Raw genomic sequence first — 24,261 nt, 5'->3', positions numbered from 1 at the left:
AGGAGGTCGAGCAAACCCTTCAGGATCTACCCTCGAAGGAGCTTCGATCTTTTCAGAACAGACTGATGTGAAGCTTCATGGGTTAAAGGACTCTAGGGCAAGCCTTAAGTCCCTTGGTTTGTATACACCAATGACTTCAAGGAAGCACTGCAAGTCCCAACAGCCCGTTTTGTACCCTGCTCTGCCTATCTGTCAGGAACTGCAGAGAAAAAGAAGCAAACATTTTAGGCGTAGGCCATCACCCCTTGCTATCTCAATGTCCATGCTTGCCCACTTAAACATTAAGGGGGCTCTAAGCAGGCCTTTTGACAAGATACTCAACGATGCCATACCAGTTCCCATGATGCCAGACCCTGTTTCTCCTTTGTTTACCAACCTCCTCTCCCATTTTCTCAATGTGTAGTCCCGTATCACCATGGACCATTCTGTGTTGAAAATGGTGTAAGTGAGATACACCCTCAAGTTTACTTCCAAACCTTCGTCCCATCCTTCCTCCCATCTCACATCAGGGACCTCTCTCATGAAGATCTTCTGGCTCAGGAGGTTCAATCCCTCCTTTGGATGGGAGCCGTGAAAGAAATTCTGCAGAATTTAAGAGGGAAAGTGTTCTATTCCCATTATTTCCTAATCCCAAAAGCCAAGGGAGGTCTCAGACTCATTTTAGGCCGGCGCCACCCCAACAGCTACCTCAAGAAATTAAAGTTCCACATGATCACCTTGGCATCCATTATCCCCTCCCTGGATCCCTGGGACTGGTACGCTGCCCTCGATTTAAGAGACTCCTATTTTCATATATTGATATATAAAGAGAGCAGGTCTACCCTTATCTGGATGACTGGCTAATCAAGGGATGGTCTAGGGCTCATGTAGTATCCAGCTTTGGGCTCATCTAGTTGATTTTCAAGGCCCTAGGCCTCCTGATAAATGTGTAGAAATCTACCCTCACTCCAGTACAGAGGACAGTGTTTATCGGAGCGGTGTTCAACTCCTCTCAAGCCAGAGCCTACTTTCCAGAGAGTTATTTTAAGACAACTACGTCCCTAATAGCACACTTCAAAGGACATCCCATCGCAACGTCCAGAACTTGTCTGAGGCTTTTAGGCCACATGGCTTCATGCACATATGTGGTGCAGCATTCAAGGCTGCGCCTCAAGCCCCTCCACACGTTGCTGGCCTCCGTGTACTCACCAAACTGCTACCATCTGGATTTTGTACCCTCATGTTCTTGTCTCCCTCAATTGGTGGATCGACCTCCTCAATGTTTGTGCAGGGGTTCCCTTTATATGGCCCCAACCGTCAGTGACCCTGATCTCAGATGTATCAGCACTAGGGTGGAGAGCTCACCTGGGGTCCCTCAGAACTCAAGGTCTTTGGTCTCCAGAAGAGCTTTCTCTCCACATCAGTGTCCAAGAACTCAGAGCAATTCACCTGGCCTGCTAGGCTTTCCTGCCACGTATTACAGGCAGAGATTTGTTTGTTCTTATGGACAACATTGCTGCCATGTTCCATCTCAACAGGCAAAGAGGAGCTGGCTCTTCCAGCCTACGTCGGGAAGTGATTTAACTATGGGAATTCTGTATCGCCCACTCAGTCAACCTAGAGGCCTCTTACCTTCCAGGAGCCCAAAACGAGCTGGCAGATCGCCTAAGCAGGACTTTCTCCAGTCACCATGAATGGTCCCTTCGCCCAGATGTGGCGCGGGATGTTTTCCAGCAGTGGGGGACTGCCGAGATAAACCTATTTGCAACCCAGTACAACAAAGCATCACCAATTCTGCTCCCTGTGTGGCCACAGTCCAGGGTCTATCACACATGCCTTTCTGATGGAACACCTTTACTACACTTTTCCCCCCGTCCCGCTTGTACACAGAGCACTTCTAAAGATCAAGTGGGACCGGAACCAGATCATTTTGATAGCCCCAGCATGGCCCTGCCAACACTGGTTCTGCCACTTTGCTAGGCCTCTCAGTGGTGACTCCAATCCCACTTCCATTACGCCTCGACCTGATCTCTCAGGACCATGGTCGACTGCTCCATCTGAACCCAAGCTCCCTTCACCTAATGGCCTGGAAGCTCCATGGTTAAACCTCAAAGAGCAGACTTGCTCAGCGGAAGTTCATCAGGTTCTACTTGGGAGTAGGAAGCCCTCAACCAGGGCTACTTACCTTTACAAGTGGAAGCAGTTTTCGGTCTGCATGTTCCAAAGTGGGATCTTGCCCATGTAGTCATCCTTACAAGAAAGACTTGAGTATCTATTACACCTGAAGCAGCATGATTTAGCTATCTCCTATATCAACGTTCACCTTGCAGCAATAGTGGCTTTCCACCCCTGGGTAGATAACCAGTCCATGTTTTCACATCACATGTCCATCTGATTTCTGAAGCGACTAGAGATATTATATCCTCAAATAAGAGAGCCAGTTCCTCCCTGGGACCTGAACTTGGTCTTATTAAAGCTCATGGAATATCCATTTGAACCACTGGCAACGTGCTCCTTATTGTACCGCTCCTGGAAAGTGGTTTTCTTGGTGGCCATCACTTCGGCCTTGGAGTTCAGGGCCCTCACATCAGAGCCTCTAGACACAGTCTTCTTTAAAGACAAAGTTCAGTTACCCACCGTTTCCTTACCTCACCCCAGTTTCCTACCAAAGGTAGTATCACAATTTTATAACAATTGGGCAATCTACCTTCCGGTCTTTTACCCTAAGCCGCATGCAAATAGAGAGGAGTAGCACCTTCACTTATAGGGCTCGCCTAACGTCCAAGCTTTCTACATAGAATGGAGTAAACCATTCAGAAAGTCCACTCAGCTGTTTGTAGCAAACAAGATGAAGGGTCTCCTGATCTCGTCTCTTCCTGGATTAAGTCTTGCACTCATGCTAGTTACAATCAAGCGGGGGTACCGCCTTCCAACTATCCCATGGCTCGTTCCACAAGGTCACAAGCACGGTCAGCAGCATTCGGAGAGCAGATCTCTGTCCAGGACGTTTGCAAAGCAGTGACTTGGTCATTGTGCATACGCTCTCCTCCCATTACACCATCACACAGCAGTCCAGAGATGATACCAAATTTGATCGAGCTGTCCTGCAGTCTTGTTTCCATGAACTCCAATCCCTCCACCTATTCAACTGCTAGGGAGTCGCCTGGAGTGGAATGCACATATGCAATCACTTGAAGAAGAAGAAAAAACAGTTACTAACTTTCTGAAACTGTTGTCCTTTGACATGTCCATTCCACGACCCGCCCTCTTACCCCTCTCCATAGGAGTCTTCTGGAAAGAAGGAACTGAGCAAGCATGGGGTCGGCTGGGCACTTTATACCAGCACTATGAGCACACAGCACTAGAGAGTGCTCGGGCTGCCCCGACAGGTACCACTGAGGGAAAAAATTCCAGCAACTGTGCTTGGGGCGCGCACACACCTGGAGTGGAATGGACATGTGCAACACGACTCAAAGAACAACTGTTACGAAAGGTTAGTAATAATTTTTCTTTGTTTTAGGATGGTTGCCTTCTGATGTTGGACAGCAATCAATCAATCAGTCTGTTATGGAGCTAACAGCTGTGGAGATGTGGCTTTTTAAGGTTCATGCAGCTTGGAAGGCTATTATTGTTTGTGTTGGATAGAACTCACTGCTGTATAACTCTGGCATAGAATGCCTTCTGTCTTCCCCACCTCCGTGGGAACTGCATTTCAGGGCTGGTCTACACTACACAGTTAGGTCGACATAAAGCAGCTTATGTCAACCTAATTATGTCAGTGTCTACACTACAATCTTCCTCCCACCAATGCAAGTTCCCTATTACACTGACATAATAACTCCCACCTCCACAAGAGGCGTAAGGCTTATGTTGGTGTAGTTAGTGTGATGCACTGTCTCTGTAGACACTGCATCTGGTACATCAGCTGTCTTGTCAATTTCACAGCAGGAGCTGTGAAATTGACAAGAAAGCCCCTGCTCCTCTGGAGAGCTGGGTGGCTGGATCCTGCTCTGGACTGGGAGCTGGGGTGAGAAGCCTGAGTGGCCCCCACCCACTCCCTGCCAGATGAGCCATGTAATTGACAAGACTGCCTGGCTCCCAGCAGGGAACGAGCAGGCAGAGGGAGCCGAGAAGCAGGGGGCAGCTGGCCCTGCTCTCCGGTGGTGAGAAGCCCCAGGCGGCTTCCCCCAGCTCCTGGCAAGGAACGGATAGGGGAGAAGCTGTGGGTGATGTCCCCTGGCTCCTGGCAGGGAATAGAAAGCCGGGGGGAGGGGAAGGGGGTGGGGGGGGGCAGCTGACAGGAGCCAGTGGAGCAGCCAGGCTCCCGTCAGAGAGCTGCCAGCTCTCAGCTCCCTATGCTGACCCTCTTAGGTCGGTGGAAGCGATTCTGGTGAGGACACGCTCTGTCAATCCAAGGAGGGTAGAGTGGACATGCACCACCGCAGTAATTACTGCTGTGGCTGTAAGTCGACCTAATATAGGTTGACTTAAGTTTGTAGTGTAGACATACCCACAATGGTAGTAATTACTGTGAGTGAACACTAGTTAACTGCAGAGGCAAATGGCCAGTGCACATTTTACTTGCACATCCGTCATGATAATTATGGGTATGAATTTGTGTGTACCTATTGCTGAAAAGCATTTTGAAATCCTTTTGAATGAAAAGTGATGCATAAATGTAAGCCACTATAATATCTTAATATGGCCAATGTGCTTTCACAAGTATATAGCAATTATTTTTTGTTTCAGGTATCCATTTTATGAAATTCTCCAATGAAAGGAACTCATTGTGAAGTGCAATGGGATTCATACCATGTAATAACTGCTTTTCAAGAACTACAAGCATCAAGTGCTTATATGATTGCATTATGACAGGAGGAGTTAGGCATGAGTCTGCTCATTTCTATTTTTATTTCTGGCACATAGTTTTGCTTCCCTTTTGACTCTGTGCCATTCTTTCCTTCCCATTCTAACAGCTTACCTTTCTTTATTATTATTATTATTATTATTTATTATTATTTCTTCTTAAATTACCTAGAAAGTCAACACTAGAGAGAAAGGTAAAACAACCTCTGAAGATTAATCAAGCCACATTGTTGATGTGTTTGACTTTGAATCTGCTTCTTCGTAGCAGGGAGATGTCCTTCTCAGAAACCCTTTGATTATTAAAACAAGTGATGAATTTGTTTGGGTTTTTTAGAGGAAAATTTTAAATGGGTTAAAAGTTAATACCCAGACCTTTCAAGAGGGAGGGTATATTCAAAAATCAGAATACAAGTTTTGGAACATTATGCTCCTGTCAAAAAAACCTAAAGAATCTTGGACCAAGGCTTGGGGCTTACTCAGTCCATCAAGCTCATACTTTGTGGAGCTCCAGGAGGTAGGGGAGAGAGAGGTGACTAATTTATGACAAACCAGCAAGGATTTGCCAAGCACAATAAACTCTAGCCCCATCTATCACTTCTCCAATATGGCATATACATGGCTATTCTGGCTTTATGATGGTGTGATGGGGTGTGTAAACGCTGCAAAAGTCAGAAAAGGATTAAAGGACTGCCTGGGGCTCAGTCAGCTCAGCACTGTGATACCTGAAACAGGTGTTGGACTTTGAAAGACGAGCTAAAAAAGTTGCTGGCTGGATGGGAGGGAGAGCAGACGTTTGGCTCTGTGTGGGTGGGAAGGCTGGCTGGGGCCAGGAACTCAGGAATGGTTACCTATTAGAGCTCTCCCTCCCCCACCCACCCCCCACCTTAGGGTTTGGAAGAGTTGTGTTTATTTTGGACTCTGGAAGGGATGGTACTTTTATCTGACCTAGCTGGAGGGCTAGGTCACCTTAACATGAAAGCTGTTGGCAGCTGGGCTGTTCTGCTCGAGGCCAGGATGGAAACAGGCAGAGCCACTGCTGCACTACACCACACCATTTGAGGGCATGCAGAGAGGGTGTGTAGTCACTGATTGCTTTGTGCAACTTAGAGATAACTCAGTACCAGCAGAATTCCAGTTTTCTGGGTGGTTTGCACAGACTGAAAAGTACAAAACCTCTAGAAGCAGAGCTGAGGATATGACCCCTGAAGCATACTCAGTCTTTTCTCAGGCAAATCAGAGGAGTTTTCAGGCCTATATATGTGCCTATATATGTGCTTGTTCTCATATATACCTATGTCATAAATATAAATGGAAGGGTAAACCCCTTTAAAATCCCTCCTGGCCAGAGGAAAAATCCTCTCAGCTGTAAAGGGTTAAGAAGCTAAAGGTAACCTCGCTGGCACCTGACCAAAATGACCAATGAGGAGACAAGATACTTTCAAAAGCTGGGAGGAGGGAGAGAAACAAAGGGTCTCGGTCTGTCTGTAGGCTGCTTTTGCCAGGGACAGAACAGGAATGGAGTCTTAGAACTTTTAGTAAGTAATCTAGCTAGGTACGTGTTAGATTATGATTTCTTTAAATGGCTGAGAAAAGAACTGTGCTGAATAGAATGACTATTCCTGTCTGTGTGTCTTTTTTGTAACTTAAGATTTTGCCTAGAGGGATTCTCTGTGTTTTGAATCTAATTACCCTGTAAGGTATCTACCATCCTGATTTTACAGAAGTGATTCCTTTACTTCTATTAAAAGTCTTCTTGTAAGAAAACTTAATGCTTTTTCATTGTTCTCAGATCCAAGCTGGTGAAAGTAAGCTTAGGAGGTTTTCATGCAGGTCCCCACATCTGTACCCTAGAGTTCAGAGTGGGGGAGGAACCTTGACAACCGACATGAGCATGGGTAGTCCCAGGGACAGGGAGGGAATGACACAGAGTTCTCATATGATGTACATAGGAGTCCCACCTGTGTCAGGACAGCAGAAATAAGCCCTAAGGCAACTGGTAAAGTTAAGTTTTGAAATGATTTCTTGCTAGCTGCTTAGCAGGTACACATCTGAGTGAAAAAGATCTTTTGCTGCTCAGGTTCCTTTCTTAAAACAAAAATAAAGAGTAAGGTCTTTCATTTAGTCCTTTCAAATATTTATTAGTTTACCTAATGGTACCCATCATCTTTGCACATTTTGGGTGCTTTGTATTAATTAAGTGGAAAATATTTTTGTTTCACCAGCTTTTAATTGACTTCTGAATGATTTTAGGAACAGGCTATATAGGTTTTTAGTAGCTTTTCTAATCCTATATTTTAGCAATTTCCTAGCATTTATTCTGAGTAATGTTTCAAAGAGGATGGATCTAGACTGTTCTCAGTGGTAGCTGCTGACAGAACAAGGAGTAATGGTCTCAAGTTGCAGTGGGGGAGGTTTAGGTTGGATATTAGGAAAAACTTTTTCATTAGGAGGGTGGTGAAACACTGGAATGCGTTACCTAGGGAGGTGGTGGAATCTCCTTCCTTAGATATTTTTAAGGTCAGGCTTGACAAAGCCCTGGCTGGGATGATTTAGTTGGAGATTGGTCCTGCTTTGAGCAGGGGGGTTTGTCAAGGTTCCTTCCCCACTCTGAACTCTAGGGTACAGATGTGGGGACCTGCATGAAAACCTCCTAAGCTTACTTTTACCAGCTTAGGTTAAAACTTCCCCAAGGTACAAATTAATTTTACCCTTTGCCCTTGGATTTCCACTGCCACCACCAAACTTTATCTGGGTTTACTGGGAAACGTAGTTTGGACACATCTTTCCCCCCAAAATCCTCCCAACCCTTACACCCCACTTCCTGGGGAAGGTTTGGTAAAAATCCTCACCAAATTGCATAGGTGACCACAGACCCAAACCCTTGGATCTTAGAACAATGAAAAAGCATTCAGTTTTCTTACAAGAAGACTTTTAATAGAAGTAAAGGAATCACCTCTGTAAAATCAGGATGGTAGATACCTTACAGGGTAATTAGATTCAAAACATAGAGAATCCCTCTAGGCAAAACCTTAAGTTACAAAAAAGACACACAGACAGGAATAGTCATTCTATTCAGCACAGTTCTTTTCTCAGCCATTTAAAGAAATCATAATCTAACACATACCTCGCTAGATTACTTACTAAAAGTTCTAAGACTCCATTCCTGTTCTGTCCCCGGCAAAAGCAGCATACAGACAGACACAGACCCTTTGTTTTTCTCCCTCCTCCCAGCTTTTGAAAGTATCTTGTCTCCTCATTGGTCATTTTGGTCAGGTGCCAGCGAGGTTACCTTTAGCTTCTTAACCCTTTACAGGTGAGAGGATTTTTCCTCTGGCCAGGAGGGATTTTAAAGGGGTTTACCCTTCCCTTTATTTTTATGACAGGGTTGGACTAGATGACCTCCTGAGGTCCCTTCCAACCATGATATCCTATGATGCACAAAACTGGAGCCCATAGAAATGTAATATATTTATACCTAGACAGCTAAAGTTAGCAAGTGACAATTTTCAACTTTAATTGATTGTATTTGTTAAATTTGGATTATTTTTATAAATTCACATTTGGATTATTTCAACATTGGTATGTATTTTAATTAAATGTCACCTCCCTTTTAAAATTCTGAAGACTCAAGAATAAAGTGCTACATATTACTCTTTGCTACTGCAGCTTTTGTTTGCTCAATATCTGTTTAAAGGTCATGGTCCCATTGTCCTTGTAAATAATGGGAGTTCTAACTGTATAAGGACATCTGATTCAGGCCCTTCATGTGCTCAGTTAAAAACTCCATGTATTGCATTCTAAGAGAGAATGTTCACCATTTGCCTGCTGGGAAACACTGGAAGTTAAGGCTTAGGACTTACTGATATTAATGATATTTCTTGTTTATTTACAACTGACAAAAATTATCCTCTCTAATTGTTTGTTACACCGACTTGTTGGCTCTTCTCTCAAATGAGGCTTAATCCTGCAACTGCTTGTGCATAAGCAGAGCACCTACAGAGCCCCACTGAAATCAGTGGACCTGTGTATGGATGCAGGAGTCTGCCTATGTGCAAGCAGTTGCAGGACTGGGGCATTTAATAGTAAAATCTCTGGGTCAGGGACTCTCTCTTACTATGTTTTTTGTAGGAATCCTAATACAATAGGGTCCCAATCTGATTGGGACTTCTGGGTGCTACTGTAATACAAATTAGAGCTGGTCAGAAAATTAATTTTCGATCCTACAAAAAAGAAAAGATTTAAAAATATGTTTTGAGTCAGCTGAAACAAAACATTTTGATATACATGAAGAGTTTCAATTTTGACACCTAATTTTTTATATAAAATTAAATTTCAAAACGAGAAATCAAAACTTTTTGTTCCAAAAATATAAACCAGGACACTTTGACAATTTCAAAACAATTCTTGCAATTTTTTCCAATTTTTTTTTCAAAATCAGTATAATTTTATGAAAAATTTTGGTTTTGTTTAAATGGCATTTTCTGACAGCAAACTGTTCTGAGGAAATGTTTCTGACCAACTGTAATACAAACTGTCATAAATTATAAAGGGAAGGGTAAACACCTTTAAATCCCTCCTGGCCAGAGGAAAAACCCTTTCACCTGTAAAGGGTTAAGAAGCTAAGATAACCTCGCTGGCACTTGATCAAAATGACCAATGGGGAGACAAGATACTTTCAAAGCTGGGGGAGGATGGGGGACAAAGGGTTCTCTCTGTCTGTCTGTGTGTTGCTTTTGCTGGGACCAGAGCAGGAATGCAAGTCAGAACTCCTTTAAAGGGTTAATAAGCAATCTAGTTAGATATGCGTTAGATTCTGTTTTGTTTAAATGGCTGATAAAATAAGTTGTGCTGAATGGGATGTATATTCCTGTTTTTGTGTCTTTTTGTAACTTAAGGTTTTGCCTAGAGGGATTCTCTATGTTTTGAATCTGACTACCCTGTAAGGTATTTACCATCCTGATTTTACAGAGGTGATTCTTTTACTTTAATTAAAATTCTCTTTTAAGAACCTGATTTTTTTTCCATTGTTCTTAAGATCCAAGGGTTTGGGTCTGGGTTCACCTGTATCAGTTGGTGAGGATTTTTATCAAGCCTTCCCCAGGAAAGGGGGTGTAGTGCTTGGGGGGATATTTTGGTGGGGAGACATTTCCAAGTGGGCATTTCCCCTGTTCTTTGTGTAACACTTTGGTGGTGGCAGCGTTTACCTTAGCTGGTAAGAATAAGCTTAGGGGGTCTTTCATGCAGTTCCCCACATCTATACCCTAGAGTTCAGAGTGGGGAAGGAACCTTGACACAAACACTTCACAATAATAAACTCATTTGGGGCCTGTTCCTGCAGTCCATCAGAGACTTTGGGAAAATTGTTTTTGATTGAAGGATCTGCTATTTAACTTCTGCAATCAACAAGAAAGCTAATCATTCACCACCATGAAAAAGAATTGATTTGACCTACAGTAATCTCTGATAAAATGGCTCTGATTTAATAAGTTTGTATTTGTAATATGCTAAACTTTTATTTGAGGGAAAATATTTGTCAGAGTAATGAGCTCAATCCTCTTCTGTTTTTGTGTTTTAAGATGCCATGAAATGGAAAGTGTTAAATCTCACCAGCAAACTCCCTTTGCGTCTTACAAACATACACTACTACCTACCTCACCTCCGGGAGCATAAAAACAGCCTTTATCCAAATGTTGTCATTGGACAAGGGAGAACTGGAGGTAAGAGCTAAAGTTTAATATTTGGTGGCATTTTTATTTTCCCTTGAAGAGACGTACAAGGTTTGTAGTTTCAAAATTTGGCCGGTTAATATATAAATTTTTATCTTTATTATACCTGTTTGAAAATACCACTTAATTCTTTACAGTAGTTCAGTACATGTTTTTTTCTGAAAACAAATTCTAACAGCCTAGCAACTAACCGTACAGTCATTGCCCCCCCCCCATGTCTCCCCCTGCAAAAAAACCCATAAAACGAAACACGAAGAAAATAGTTCATTATCTTTTCTTAGGGAATTTCAGTAATTTTAGTTCATACCTGACATCTACAATTTGGCAGCAGAGATTGTTTTTAGTTATGTATTATTTGAAGCTGCATGATCACATTGTCCAGAGTGGGTATGGTGATAAAAGTAATGAAGGCTTAATTTACATCAGTAACTATACAAACTTTTAAATTGAAAATTTTTTGTGAGAAGAACAAACATACATTTTTATTACTAGGCTAGGAAGGTTATTTTCCTAGAATATTAATGCTTATACAATAAAAATCCTATGGGACTCATTATTCTGTAGTACCCTTCTTAGAGGAAGCAGGACAACAGCTTGCTTTTCTTAAAACTTTGAACTAAAAGTGTAACTTTTGCTTCCCATTTCCTGCCACTCCTCCATCAACTTTTCCCATATCCCTCCTGACTGTGGTATCTGGGTGGCACACACAGGAGGTTGCCTTGGCTGAGTGGTCTAGGAATAGTACTATTTTCTCCTTCACCAGATGTCAGGAGGTTGTCTTCCCTTCCAGATGTACCTCAGTGATCTTACCTCTTTACAATCTATTATGCAAATGGTTTAATTCAAACAAACACAGGATCTATTTAAAACGGAGAAAAAAGTCAGATCCACACCAGCTCTGGGCCAGGACTCCAAGGGTGAGGTCCTTCTGCTACCTTGGACAGACCACCTCAGGTATGCCTTTCCTCCCATCCCACTGATACCAGAAGTTCTAAGAAAGATTTGCCATGACAAAGCTTGGGTCACTCTTATTGTGCAGAACTGGTCCAGACACTTTTGGTTTTCAGACCTTCAGGAGATCTCAACCCACCTCTGCCAATCTGCCCTGGAGGAAAATTCCTTCCCGACCCGAAATATGGCGATCAGCTAAACCCTGAGCATGTGGGCAAGACACCCAGGAAAGAATTCTCTGGAGTAACTCAGATCCCACCCCATCTAACATCCCATCACAGGCCATTGGGCATATCTACCTCTAATAGTTGAAGATCAATTAATTGCCAAAATTAGGCTATCCCATCATATCATCCCTTCCATAAATTTATCAAGCTTAGTCTTGAAGCCAGATATGTCTTTTGCCCCCACTGCTTCCCTTGGAAGGCTGTTCCACAACTTCACTCCTCTGATGGTTAGAAACCTTCATCTAATTCCTGATGGCCAGTTTATATCCATTTGTTCTTGTGTCCACACTGGTACTGAGCTTAAATAATTCTTCTCCCTCTATGGTATTTATCCCTCTGATATATTTATAGAGAGCAATCGTATCTCCTCTCAGCCTTCTTTTGTTAGGCTAAACAAGCCAAGCTCTTTGAGTCTCCTTTCATAAGACAGGTTTTCCATTCCTCGGATCATCCTAGTAGCCCTTCTCTGTACCTGTTCCAGTTTGAATTCATCTTTCTTAAACATGGGAGACCAGAACCACACAATAGTCCAGATGAAGTCTCACCAGGACCTTGTATAATGGTACTAACATCTCCTTATCTCTACTGGCAATACCTCGCCTAATGCATCCCAAGACCGCATTAGCTTTTTTCATGGTCATATCACATTGGCAGCAAATAGTCATCCTGTGATCAACCAATACTCCGAGGTCCTCCTCCTCCTCTGTTACTTCCAAGTGATGCGTCCCCAGTTTATAACAAAAATTCTTGTTATTAATCCCTAAATGCATGACCTTGCACTTTTCACTATTAAATTTCATCCTATTACTATTACTCCAGTTTACAAGGTCATCCAGATCTTCCTGTATGATATCCCAGTCCTTCTCTGTATTGGCAATACCTCCCAGCTTTGTGTCAGCCACAAACTTTATTAGCACATTCCCGCTTTTTGTGCCCAGGTCAGTAATAAAAAGATTAAATAAGATTGGTACCAAAACCAATCCCTGAGGAACTCCACTAGTTACCGCCTTTCAGCCTGACAGTTCACCTTTCAGTGTGACCTGTTGCAGTCTCCCCTTTAACCAGTTCCTTATCCACCTTTCAATTTTCATACTGATCCCCATCTTTTCCAATTTAGCTAATAATTCCCCAGGTGGACCTGTATCAAATTCCTTAATGAAATTGAGGTAAATTAGATCCACTGCATTTCCTTTGTCTAAAAAATCTGTTACCTTCTCAAAGAAGGAGATCAGGTTGGTTTGACACGATCTACCTTTTGTAAAACTATGTTGTATTTTGTCCCAATTACCATTGACTTCAATGTCCTTAACTACTTTCTCCTTCAAAATTTTTTCCAAGACCTTGCATACTACAGATGTCAAACTAACAGGCCTGTAGTTACCCGGATCACATTTTTTTCCTTTCTTAAAAATAGGAACTATGTTAGCAATTCTCCAGTCATACGGTACAACCCCTGAGTTTACAGATTCATTAAAAATTTTTGCTAATGGGCTTGCAATTTCATGTGCCAGTTCCTTGAATATTCTTGGATGAAGATTATCTGGGCCCCCCGATTTAGTCCCATTAAGCTGTTCAAGTTTTTGGCTTCTACCTCAGATGTGGTAATATCTACCTCCATATCCTCATTCCCATTTGTCGTCCTACCATTATCCCTAAGCCCCTCATTAGCCTCATTAAAGACTGAGGCAAAGTATTTGTTTAGATATTGGGGCCATGCTTAGATTATCCTTAACCTCCACTCCATCTTCAGTGTTTAGCGGTCCCATTTCTTCTTTCTTTGTTTTCTTCTTATGTATATGGCTATAGAACCTTTTACTATTGGTTTTAATTCCCTTTGCAAGGTCCAACTCTACATGGCTTTTGGCCTTTCTCACTTTATCTCAGATAGCTTTCCTTGCTAATCCCTCCCATCTTCCACTCTCCTTTTTCTTAATCACCTCTCTGAGATGCTTGTTCATCCAGCTTGGTCTACAACTCCTGCCTATGAATTTTTCCCCTTTCTTGGGATGCAGGCTTCTGATAGTTTCTGCAACTTTGACTTGAAGTAATTCCAGGCTTCCTCCACCTTTAAATCCATACATTCTTCAGTCCAATCCAGTTCCCTAACTAATTTCCTTAATTTTTTAAAGTTAGCTCTTTTGAAATCAAAAACCCTAGTCACAGATCTATTTTTGTTTATCCTTCCATTTAGTTTGAACTGAATTAGCTCATGATCGCTTGAACCAAGGTTGTCCCCTACAACCATTTCTTCTATGAGGTCCTCACTACTCACCAAAACCAAATCTAAAATGGCATCAGATTTAGAGCATTCATTTTTAAAGGCCTGAACATCAGTCAGTTCTCAATCAAATCAGAAGGGCTTCCACCAGAAAATGCTTTCTGGCAAAATGGAGACATTTCTCCACAAGGTCACAACAGAACCAATTATCCCCACAATCTGTGGGAACTCTTATTATTTTAGATTACCTACTCACTGTCAAGATGTTGGGTCTTTCCATTAGCTCACTGTGGGTCCACCTTGCAGCAGTCAGCAACTTCCATTCTTCAGTTGAGGACTATGCTGTTTTTACTCATCCAACAACAACCAGATTCCTGAAGGGCCTCATTAGAACTTTCCATTTGATGGTGAAACCAACACCACAATGGGAACTTAATCTTGTTCTTTCAATACTTACCAGACCTCCCTTTGAACCACTAGCCACTTGCTCCATGTCCTACGCCTCCATGAAAAGTCACTTTCTTAATTGCCATCACATCAGCCAGAAGAATGAGTGAACTGGGAGTGCTTATGGCAGATCTGCCACATACCACATTTCATAAGGAGAAGGTTTCCCTTTGCCTCCATCCAAAATTCATCCCTAAATTAATTCCTGAGTTTCTTATGAATCAATCTATTCACTTACCAGTATTCTTTCCAAAACCTCATGCTTCCAATGAGGAGAAAAGACTTCTCTCTTTACATCTGAGGGTCTTTGGCATTCTTTCTGCAGACGACAAAACCAATCAGGAAAATGCCTAGATTATTTGTTGCTTTAGTAGAGTGATCTAAAGGACAAGCATTATCTGCTCAGAAACACTCTAAGTGGACCTCTGTCTGCATCATTCTTTATCAACTGGTGCATATTTCTCCTGTGGATGAGGGGAGAACCCATTCCGCTAAAGCACAAGCAACTTCTACAGCATCTCTTTGAGAGATACCTATACTGGACATCTGTAGGGTGGCTATCTGCAGCTCTAGCCATAGTTTCATGAAACATTACACATTAGTCCAGGCCTCTTCTTGCACAAGCAGTTGTGGGGACAGCAGTATTACAGACTGCTATACCAACTGCATCCTCACACCTCCCTCATGGTTGACTGTCACTCATATGCTGAAGTATTACTGTGGCTCTTTGGCAATGTACGTTGGTGAATTCTGGCTCCTTCTCCGGCTCAGGTTGGCCACTCCTGATTTAAGCGGTAGTGTAGACAAGCTCTTAATCACTTAAAATCGATCTTTCTGTAGTTAATAAATCTGCTTTATGTTTTACCTAAAACAGTGTGTTTTGGTTGAAGTGCTTGGGAAATCTCAGCTCAGTTTACAAAGGCTAGTGTGTGTCCTCTCCACACTGAGGGAGGGGTGGACTGGGTAATGAACTTACACTGGTCAGGCTTCTAACAGGGCAAGACCATACAGTTCTGGGGTGCAAGGCTGGGGAGCTGGGGGGAATTGGCTGAAGCCTCTCTCTTCTTGGTTCATGAGTGGCTGGGAGACGCATTCATGTAACGCAGTTGGGTGTGTCCCTGCCTATGGATGTCTGTGTATGTGCAGTACCTGCCAGAGGTTTGTAGCTTGCCAACAGCATCACAGTGTGAGAGGGAGCCCAGGTTGGTGGAACAGAGTGCTCAGTAGTTCCACAGTCCAACCTGCACCCCTGGAACGCTGTCACAAGCATCAACAGCCCTATGAAACTGCAGAGCCAAATGCATCCACCCCCCTGACTCCAAATGCATGTGCCTGATCCTGTTTGTTACATTGTTGTAATGCAGGGACAGGCAAAGTTTTTGGCCTGAGGGCTGCATCGGGTTTCAGAAATTGTATGGAGGGCGGTTATGGGAGGCTGTGCCTCCCCAAACAGCCAGGAGTGGCCCGGCCCCCACCCCCTATCTGACCCCCCTGCTTCTTGCCCCCTGACACCCCCCGCCCCAGGACTCCTGCCCCATCCAACCCCCGCTATTCCCGGACGATCCCCCCAGGACTCCTGCCCCATCCACCCTCCCTGCTCTCTGTCCCCTGACCGCCTCTAACTGGCCCCTACCGCCCCCATCCAACCCACCCTCTTCTTCCTGATTGCCCCCCCCCGGGACTCCTGTCCCATCCAACCACCCGTTCTCCCTGTCCCCTGACTGCCCCGGAACCCCCACCCCTGACGCCCCCCGCCACCACATCCAACCCCCCCTCTCCTTCCTGACCGCCCCCTGCACCTCTCCCTCATTCAACCCCCCTGTTTCCCACCCTCTGACCGCCCCAACCCTTATCCATCCCCCCAGTCCCTGACCACCCCCCAGACTCCACTGCCCTCTATCCAACCCCGCTCCCTGCCCCCTTACCACGCTGCCTGGAGCATCGGTAGTTGGCAGGACAGGCAGCCGCGCCGCCCAGCTGGAGCCAGCCACGCAGCTCAGAGCACCGGGTCAGGCCAGGCTCTGCAGCTGCAGTGAGCTGAGACTGTGAGGGAGGGGGGACAGCAAGGGAGAGGCCGGGGCGAGCCTCCAGGGCCAGGAGCTCAGGGGCTGGGCAGAACGGTCCCGCAGACCGTAGTTTGCACACCTCTGTTGTAATGACTTATGATTGCAGTGTTCAGCAGTTTGTCTTCCGTTCTGTTTGACAGCAGTTCTAAAATGGCTCTGTCAAATTTAAAGGGTGTCAGGAGAGGAATCCTGGGGATTTGTTAGTTTGAGCCCCCCAATTACAGAAATTTCTGTACTTTCTCGTAGTCATCCCAGAATGCACCAAAAGAAAAATCACAGATCAGAGTGCTGAGCAATTCATTCAAACAAACTTGGAGCTGTGTGGATGCAATGATTATAAAGGAAAGTACCTTAAGCCAACAAAACAAAATGGTGTATACACACTTTGGTTGGATATATTTAATTGTTGCACTCAGAGTGCACAAAGTAGATCAATGTAAGATCCCCGTGTAAACATGGTCAGAGTCCTCAAAACTGCTTAACAGCTATGTAATGTAGAGCCAGTGCCTATAGCGTACAAATGAAAATGTCTCCAACCTAATTTATGGTCATGACACACAGTGTATCCCATGCCATATGGCAGTTCATACCCTGTCAAAACTCTGCAGAAACATTAACTTGTTGATCAGTCTATTGAAGTTCCTATTTATGATGGTCCCTTTTCTGTGTGTTATTTTCATCATATAAAATTGCAAAAACTCACTAAATAGCCTCTATTTGACTTGAGATTAAATTATTTTAATTTCTGTTTGCAGTCTCCCTGGTGATGGGTATTCCTACTGTGAAAAGGGGAAAACAAAGTTATCTGCTGGGCACGTTGAACTCTCTCTTCTATGAGATGTCTGCAGAGCAGAAGAATGATTGTGTAGTGGTTATCTTTGTAGCAGAGGTAAGTTAGTATGAACAGGTGTATTTATGTTAATAAAGAGACAATATAGGAATCTATGTGTGAGTACAGTAGTGTATGAAGCACTTCCATTTACTGATCATCATTGCTTTTGGAAGGATTTCTCCATGCAGTTGAAATATGGGAAAATATCCCTACTTTTCAATAAAGGACCAATAACATGGTCAAGAATTTGCATGGAATCCTATTTAACTAAATGCTAGAAGCTGACATACTGTATTCCTTTGTAATGATGTTGGCAGTCATAAAATTCCCAAACTTTGTGCCTATTAGGACTTGTGTAGTGGTCAGTGCCTTGGTCTTGTCTGGAAAAGAACTGTGAAAAAAAGATGATACAGGTAACAACTGTCACATTATATTCACAGGCACTCTTGCTCTGCTTGCAGTCACATCTCCTTCAAATAGAATCATGTGGATTCATTTTTGTCTCTTAACACAAAGTATTCTATTTTCAGAATGAAAGGAGTTGAAAACTGTCATCCACAAAAGTCCATAGAACCTGACAAAAGATGAGCTTGTTACCTTAATTTGAAAGAAATAGCGGTATTTGTCAGCTATTTAGGATTATGAGTATTTTACAAGATGCTCTGACGCTCTAGCAGATTGCATGTGAAGTGACAGTTTTTCAGAGGAAAGTAAATAATGTGGTTATAAAATCTACAAAACATAATAGCTCTTGTTTGAAAATGATGTGCATAAATTAGGTTGTTTCAGGTAACTGGGAATTTTCCTCTCCCTGAATCTCTTGTTCTTATGGTGAAAGAACTATAGCTATGAAATACACCTAATAAAAGTGCATTATTTAGCAACTCTTTGCAGACAGATGGTGGTGGTTGGGGACCCACATCCGCTCTCACAATCTAGCTCTCTTTATGCATTCTTTAACGGCTAGTTTCCACTTATTTATTAAATGTAAAATAAAGTGTACTAATTTAGTTAACCACATTTATAACTGTTCAAACTATAAATAATACCTAGATCGCACTTCACCTTATCAGCTTAAATAGGATCCTGATGTCTCTTTCTGGTCCAGAACACTATGATAGTTTAATTTTTAAAATTAAATTGTAAATTTAGCTAGACTAGAAAATAAGCCAGTAAATTTAGACTGTTTTACAGTGGGATAAGTCCTGGTAGAGGGCCTTGCCCTGCAAGGGGTCTAGGTTACAGTGGCATAAAGAAGCTACTTATGAGGGGTAGGCAATAATATGCCACCCCTGAGGTAAAAGTGAGTAATACTTGCTGTAAAGGAGAGGAGGCGAGGACAACTGGGGAATATACCAATTCAGTTACTCCATTGTGACTCCTGCTGGTGGAGCTCCTATGGCTCTTCAGTGGGAATTAAAGTTGCCTCTTTGGTGGACCCCAGTGGAGGGCAGAAGTAGAAATACTAGGTTCACACTAGAGTTAGCCTTGACCAACTGACACAGTATTAATTAAGACAATCCCTCCCTACACTGAGTGATAAATTACATTTAACACCATGTTATTTAAGAAGTGTGCAATTATGTGCTGCACCTCCAAGAGGGCAGCAAACACAGATACAGCCCAGAGGGTGGGAGGCTAAGGGTATGTCTACACTACGAAATTAGGTTGAATTTATAGAAGTTGATTTTTTAGAAATCGGTTTTATATATTCGAGTGTGTGTGTCCCCCCCCCACAAAATGCTCTAAGTGCATTAAGTGCATTAACTCAGCGGAGTGCTTCCACAGTACCGAGGCAAGCATCGACTTCCGGAGTGTTGCACTGTGGGTAGCTATCCCACAGTTCCCGCAGTCTCCGCTGCCCATTGGAATTCTGGGTTGAGATCCCAATGCCTGATGGGGCTAAAACATTGTCACGGGTGGTTCTGAGTACATATCGTCAGTCCCCCCTTCCCTCCCTCCCTCCGTGAAAGCAAGAGCAGACAATCGTTTCGTGCCTTTTTTCCTGAGTTACCTGTGCGGATGCCATACCACCGCAAGCATGGAGCCTGCTCAGGTAACCGTCACCGTATGTCTCCTGGGTGCTGGCAGACGTGGTACTGCATCGCTACACAGCAGCAGCAACCCATTGCCTTGTGGCAGCAGACGGTACAGTAGGACTGGTAGCCGTCATCGTCATGTCCGAGGTGCTCCTGGCCACGTCGGTCAGGAGCGCCTGGGCAAACGTGTGCAGGGACTAAATTTGGAGTGACTTGACCAGGTCATTCTCTTTAGTCCTGCAGTCAGTCCTATTGAACCATCTTATGGTGAGCAGGCAGGCGATACGGATTGCTAGCAGTCCTACTGGACCATCTTCTGCCAGGCAGGCAAGAGATGAGGATGGCTAGCAGTCCTACTGCACCGTCTTCTGCCGAGCAGCCATGAGATGTGGATGGCTTGCAATCCTTCTGCACTGTCTGCTGCCAGCCAAAGATGTAAAAGATAGATGGAGTGGATCAAAACAAGAAATAGACCAGATTTGTTTTGTACTCATTTGCTTCCCCCCCTTCCCCGTCTAGGGGACTCATTCCTCTAGGTCACACTGCAGTCACTCCCAGAGAAGGTGCAGCAAGGTAAATCTAGCCATGTATCAATCAGAGGCCAGACCAACCTGCTTGTTCCAATAAGAACAATTACTTAGGTGCACCATTTCTTATTGAAACCCTTCGTGAAGTCCTGCCTGAAATACTCCTTGATGTAAAGCCACCCCCTTTGTTGATTTTAATTCCCTGTAAGCCAACCCTGTAAGCCATGTCGTCAGTCGCCCCTCCCTCCGTCAGAGCAACGGCAGACAATCCTTCCACGCCTTTTTTCTGTGCGGATGCCACACCAAGGCAAGCATGGAAGCCGCTCAGCTCACTTTGGCAATTAGGAGCACATTAAACACCACACACATTATCCAGCAGTATATGCAGCACCAGAACCTGGCAGAGCGATACCGGACGAGGAGGCGACGTCAGCGCAGTCACGTGAGTGATCAGGACATGGACACAGATTTCTCTGAAAGCATGGGCCCTGCCAATGCATGCATCATGGTGCTAATGGGGCAGGTTCATGCTGTGGAACACCAATTCTGGGCTCGGGAAACAAGCACAGACTGGTGGGACTGCATAGTGTTGCAGGTCTGGGACGATTCCCAGTGGCTGCGAAACTTTCGCATGCGTAAGGGCACTTTCATGGAACTTTGTGACTTGCTTTCCCCTGCCCTGAAGCGCATGAATACCAAGATGAGAGCAGCCCTCACAGTTGAGAAGCGAGTGGCGATAGCCCTGTGGAAGGTTGCAACGCCAGACAGCTACCGGTCAGTTGGGAATCAATTTGGAGTGGGCAAATCTACTGTGGGGGCTGCTGTGATGCAAGTAGCCCACGCAATCAAAGATCTGCTGATATCAAGGGTAGTGACCCTGGGAAATGTGCAGGTCATAGTGGATGGCTTTGCTGCAATGGGATTCCCTAACTGTGGTGGGGCCATAGACGGAACCCATATCCCTATCTTGGCACCGGAGCACCAAGCCGCCGAGTACATAAACCGCAAGGGGTACTTTTCAATAGTGCTGCAAGCTCTGGTGGATCACAAGGGACGTTTCACCATCAACGTGCAATGGCCGGGAAAGGTACATGACGCTCGCATCTTCAGGAACTCTGGTCTGTTTCAAAAGCTGCAGGAAGGGACTTTATTCCCAGACCAGAAAATAACTGTTGGGGATGTTGAAATGCCTATAGTTATCCTTGGGGACCCAGCCTACCCCTTAATGCCACGGTTCATGAAGCCGTACACAGGCAGCCTGGACAGTAGTCAGGAGCTGTTCAACTACAGGCTGAGCAAGTGCAGAATGGTGGTAGAATGTGCATTTGGATGTTTAAAGGTGCGCTGGCTCAGTTTACTGACTCGCTTAGACCTTAGCGAAACCAATATTCCCACTGTTATTACTGCTTGCTGTGTTCTCCACAATATCTGTGAGAGTAAGGGGGAGACGTTTATGGCGGGGTGGGAGGTTGAGGCAAATCGCCTGGCTGCTGGTTACACGCAGCCAGACACCAGGGCGGTTAGAAGAGCACAGGAGGGCGCGGTATGCATCAGAGAAGCTTTGAAAACCAGTTTCATGACTGGCCAGGCTACGGTGTGAAAGTTCTGTTTGTTTCTCCTTGATGAAACCCCCCGCCCCTTGGTTCACTCTACTTCCCTGTAAGCTAACCACCCTCCCCTCCTCCCTTCGATCACCGCTTGCAGAGGCAATAAAGTCATTGTTGCTTCACATTCATGCATTCTTTATTCATTCATCACACAAAGAGGGGGATGACTACCAAGGTAGCCCAGGAGGGGTGGTGGAGGAAGAAAGGAAAATGCCACACAGCACTTTAAAAGTTTACAACTTTAAAATTTATTGAATGCCAGCCTTCTGTTTTTTGGGCAATCCTCTGTGGTGGAGTGGCTGGTTGGCCGGAGGCCCCCCCGCAGCGTTCTTGGGCGTCTGGGTGTGGAGGCTATGGAACTTGGGGAGGATGGTGGTTGGTTACACAGGGGCTGTAGTGGCAGTCTGTGCTCCAGCTGCCTTTGCTGCAGCTCAACCATACACTGGAGCATACTGGTTTGATCCTCCAGCAGCCTCAGCATTGAATCCTGCCTCCTCTCATCACGCTGCTGCCACATTTGAGCTTCAGCTCTCTCTTTAGCCCGCCACTTACTCTCTTCAGCCTGCCACCTCTCCTCCCGGTCATTTTGTGCTTTCCTGCACTCTGACATTATTTGCCTCCACGCATTCGTCTGTGCTCTGTCAGTGTGGGAGGACAGCATGAGCTCAGAGAACATTTCATCATGAGTGCGTTTTTTTTTCTTTCTAATCTTCACTAGCCTCTGGGAAGGAGAAGATCTTGTGATCATTGAAACACATGCAGCTGGTGGAGGGAAAAAAAAGGGACAGCGGTATTTAAAAAGACACATTTTATAAAACAGTGGCTACAGTCTTTCAGGGTAAACCTTGCTGTTAACATTACATACATAGCACATGTGCTTTCGTTACAAGGTCGCATTTTGCCTCCCCCCACCGAGTGGCTACCCCCTCAACCCTCCCCCCTTCCTGTGGCTAACAGCGGGGAACATTTCTGTTCAGCCGCAGGCAAACAGCCCAGCAGGAACGGGCTCCTCTGAGTGTCCCCTGAAGAAAAGCACCCTATTTCAACCAGGTGACCATGAATGATATCTCACTCTCCTGAAGATAACACAGAGAGATAAAGAACGGATGTTGTTTGAACGCCAGCAAACATACACTGCAATGCTTTTGTTGTACAATGATTCCCGAGTACGTGTTACTGGCCTGGAGTGGTAAAGCGTCCTACCATGGAGGACGCAATAAGGCTGCCCTCCCCAGAAACCTTTTGCAAAGGCTTTGGGAGTACATCCAGGAGAGCCGCGAATGCCAGGGCAAATTAATCCTTTCACATGCTTGCTTTTAAACCATGTATAGTATTTTAAAAGGTACACTCAGCGGAGGTCCCTTCTCCTCCTGCCGGGTCCAGGAGGCAGCCTTGGGTGGGTTCGGGGGGTACTGGCTCCAGGTCCAGGGTGAGAAACAGTTCCTGGCTGTCGGGAAAACCAGTTTCTCCGCTTGCTTGCTGTGAGCTATCTGCAACCTCATCATCATCTTCTTCGTCCCCAAAACCTGCTTCCGTATTGCCTCCATCTCCATTGAAGGAGTCAAACAACACAGCTGGGGTAGTGGTGGCTGAACCCCATAAAATGGCATGCAGCTCATCATAGAAGCGGCATGTTTGGGGCTCTGACCCGGAGCGGCCGTTCGCCTCTCTGGTTTTCTGGTAGGCTTGCCTCAGCTCCTTCAGTTTCACGCGGCACTGCTTCGGGTCCCTGTTATGGCCTCTGTCCTTCATGCCCTGGGAGATTTTGACAAAGGTTTTGGCATTTCGAAAACTGGAATGGAGTTCTGATAGCACGGATTCCTCTCCCCATACAGCGATCAGATCCTGTACCTCCCGTTCAGTCCATGCTGGAGCTCTTTTGCAATTCTGGGACTCCATCATGGTCACCTGCAGCTTGCCACGCTGGCCAAACAGGAAATGAGATTCAAAAGTTCGCAGTTCTTTTCCTGTCTACCTGGCCAGTGCATCTGAGTTGAGAGTGCTGTCCAGAGCGGTCACAATGGAGCACTCTGGGATAGCTCCCGGAGGCCAATACCGTCGAATTTTGTCCACAGTACCCCAAATTCGACCTGGCAAGGCCGATTTAAGCACTAATCCACTTGTCAGGGGTGGAGTAAGGAAATCGATTTTAAGAGCCCTTTAAGTCGAAATAAAGGGCTTCATCGTGTGGACGGGTGCAGGTTTACATCGATTTAACGCTGCTAAATTCGACCTAAAGTCCTAGTTTAGACCAGGGCTAAGATTGCTTTAAGCTCTGCCCCTCCCCCCGTACGCTTCCAGTGAAGGAGCTTGAGAGGGGTCCTATGTAAGGCTGTTACAGCAGCTTTGCATAGTGCCTGCAGCAAAGGAATTGCCCACCAGCCAGCTAAAGATTTTTTCTTGTCTCTTTATGCAGCTGTAGCAGTGTAAAAGGGCCAGGCCAGAGTAGTGTAGGGTAGGAAGGGTGGAATCTCTCCCCAGGAATCCTCAGGGTCACTTTCTAATTTGGTGTAATTTCCCAATTTAAACGGAGTGAAGTGGCTTTGGGCACAGTAGCTTTATTAGCCCGTGAAGCTTCTGGGGATCAGGTTCACAAATGATTGATTCATGGGTAACTCTAAGTAGTATCATGTCTGTAAGTGGGTAACACAGTTGTTGAAGTAGCTTTCTCTTGTCAACCCTCAACAGCTATGTATTCTTGACTTATTGCTGTTTTAATGTATATCTTGTGATGAAGCTTGGCTATAACTTTTTTAAATAACCAATCCTAAACTGA

At 44.8% G+C, this 24,261-nt stretch overlaps 1 protein-coding gene across 1 annotated transcript in view; it reads left to right on the top strand.

Moving 5' to 3' along the window:
* Positions 1-24,261, top strand: part of MGAT4D (MGAT4 family member D) — a 109,041-nt gene that overhangs the window by 38,037 nt on the left and 46,743 nt on the right. Inside the window, exons 3-4 of the mRNA XM_074950029.1 lie at positions 10,422-10,562; positions 17,236-17,369. Of these exons, the coding sequence (XP_074806130.1) occupies positions 10,422-10,562; positions 17,236-17,369 (275 nt within the window). The remainder of the gene's footprint in view (positions 1-10,421; positions 10,563-17,235; positions 17,370-24,261) is intronic.

This window comes from Natator depressus, chromosome 4, assembly GCF_965152275.1.
Source record: "Natator depressus isolate rNatDep1 chromosome 4, rNatDep2.hap1, whole genome shotgun sequence".
Taxonomy (NCBI): domain Eukaryota; kingdom Metazoa; phylum Chordata; order Testudines; family Cheloniidae; genus Natator; species Natator depressus.
Note: the sequence above shows the minus strand (reverse complement) of the source record. Positions and strands in the feature narration are given on the sequence as shown.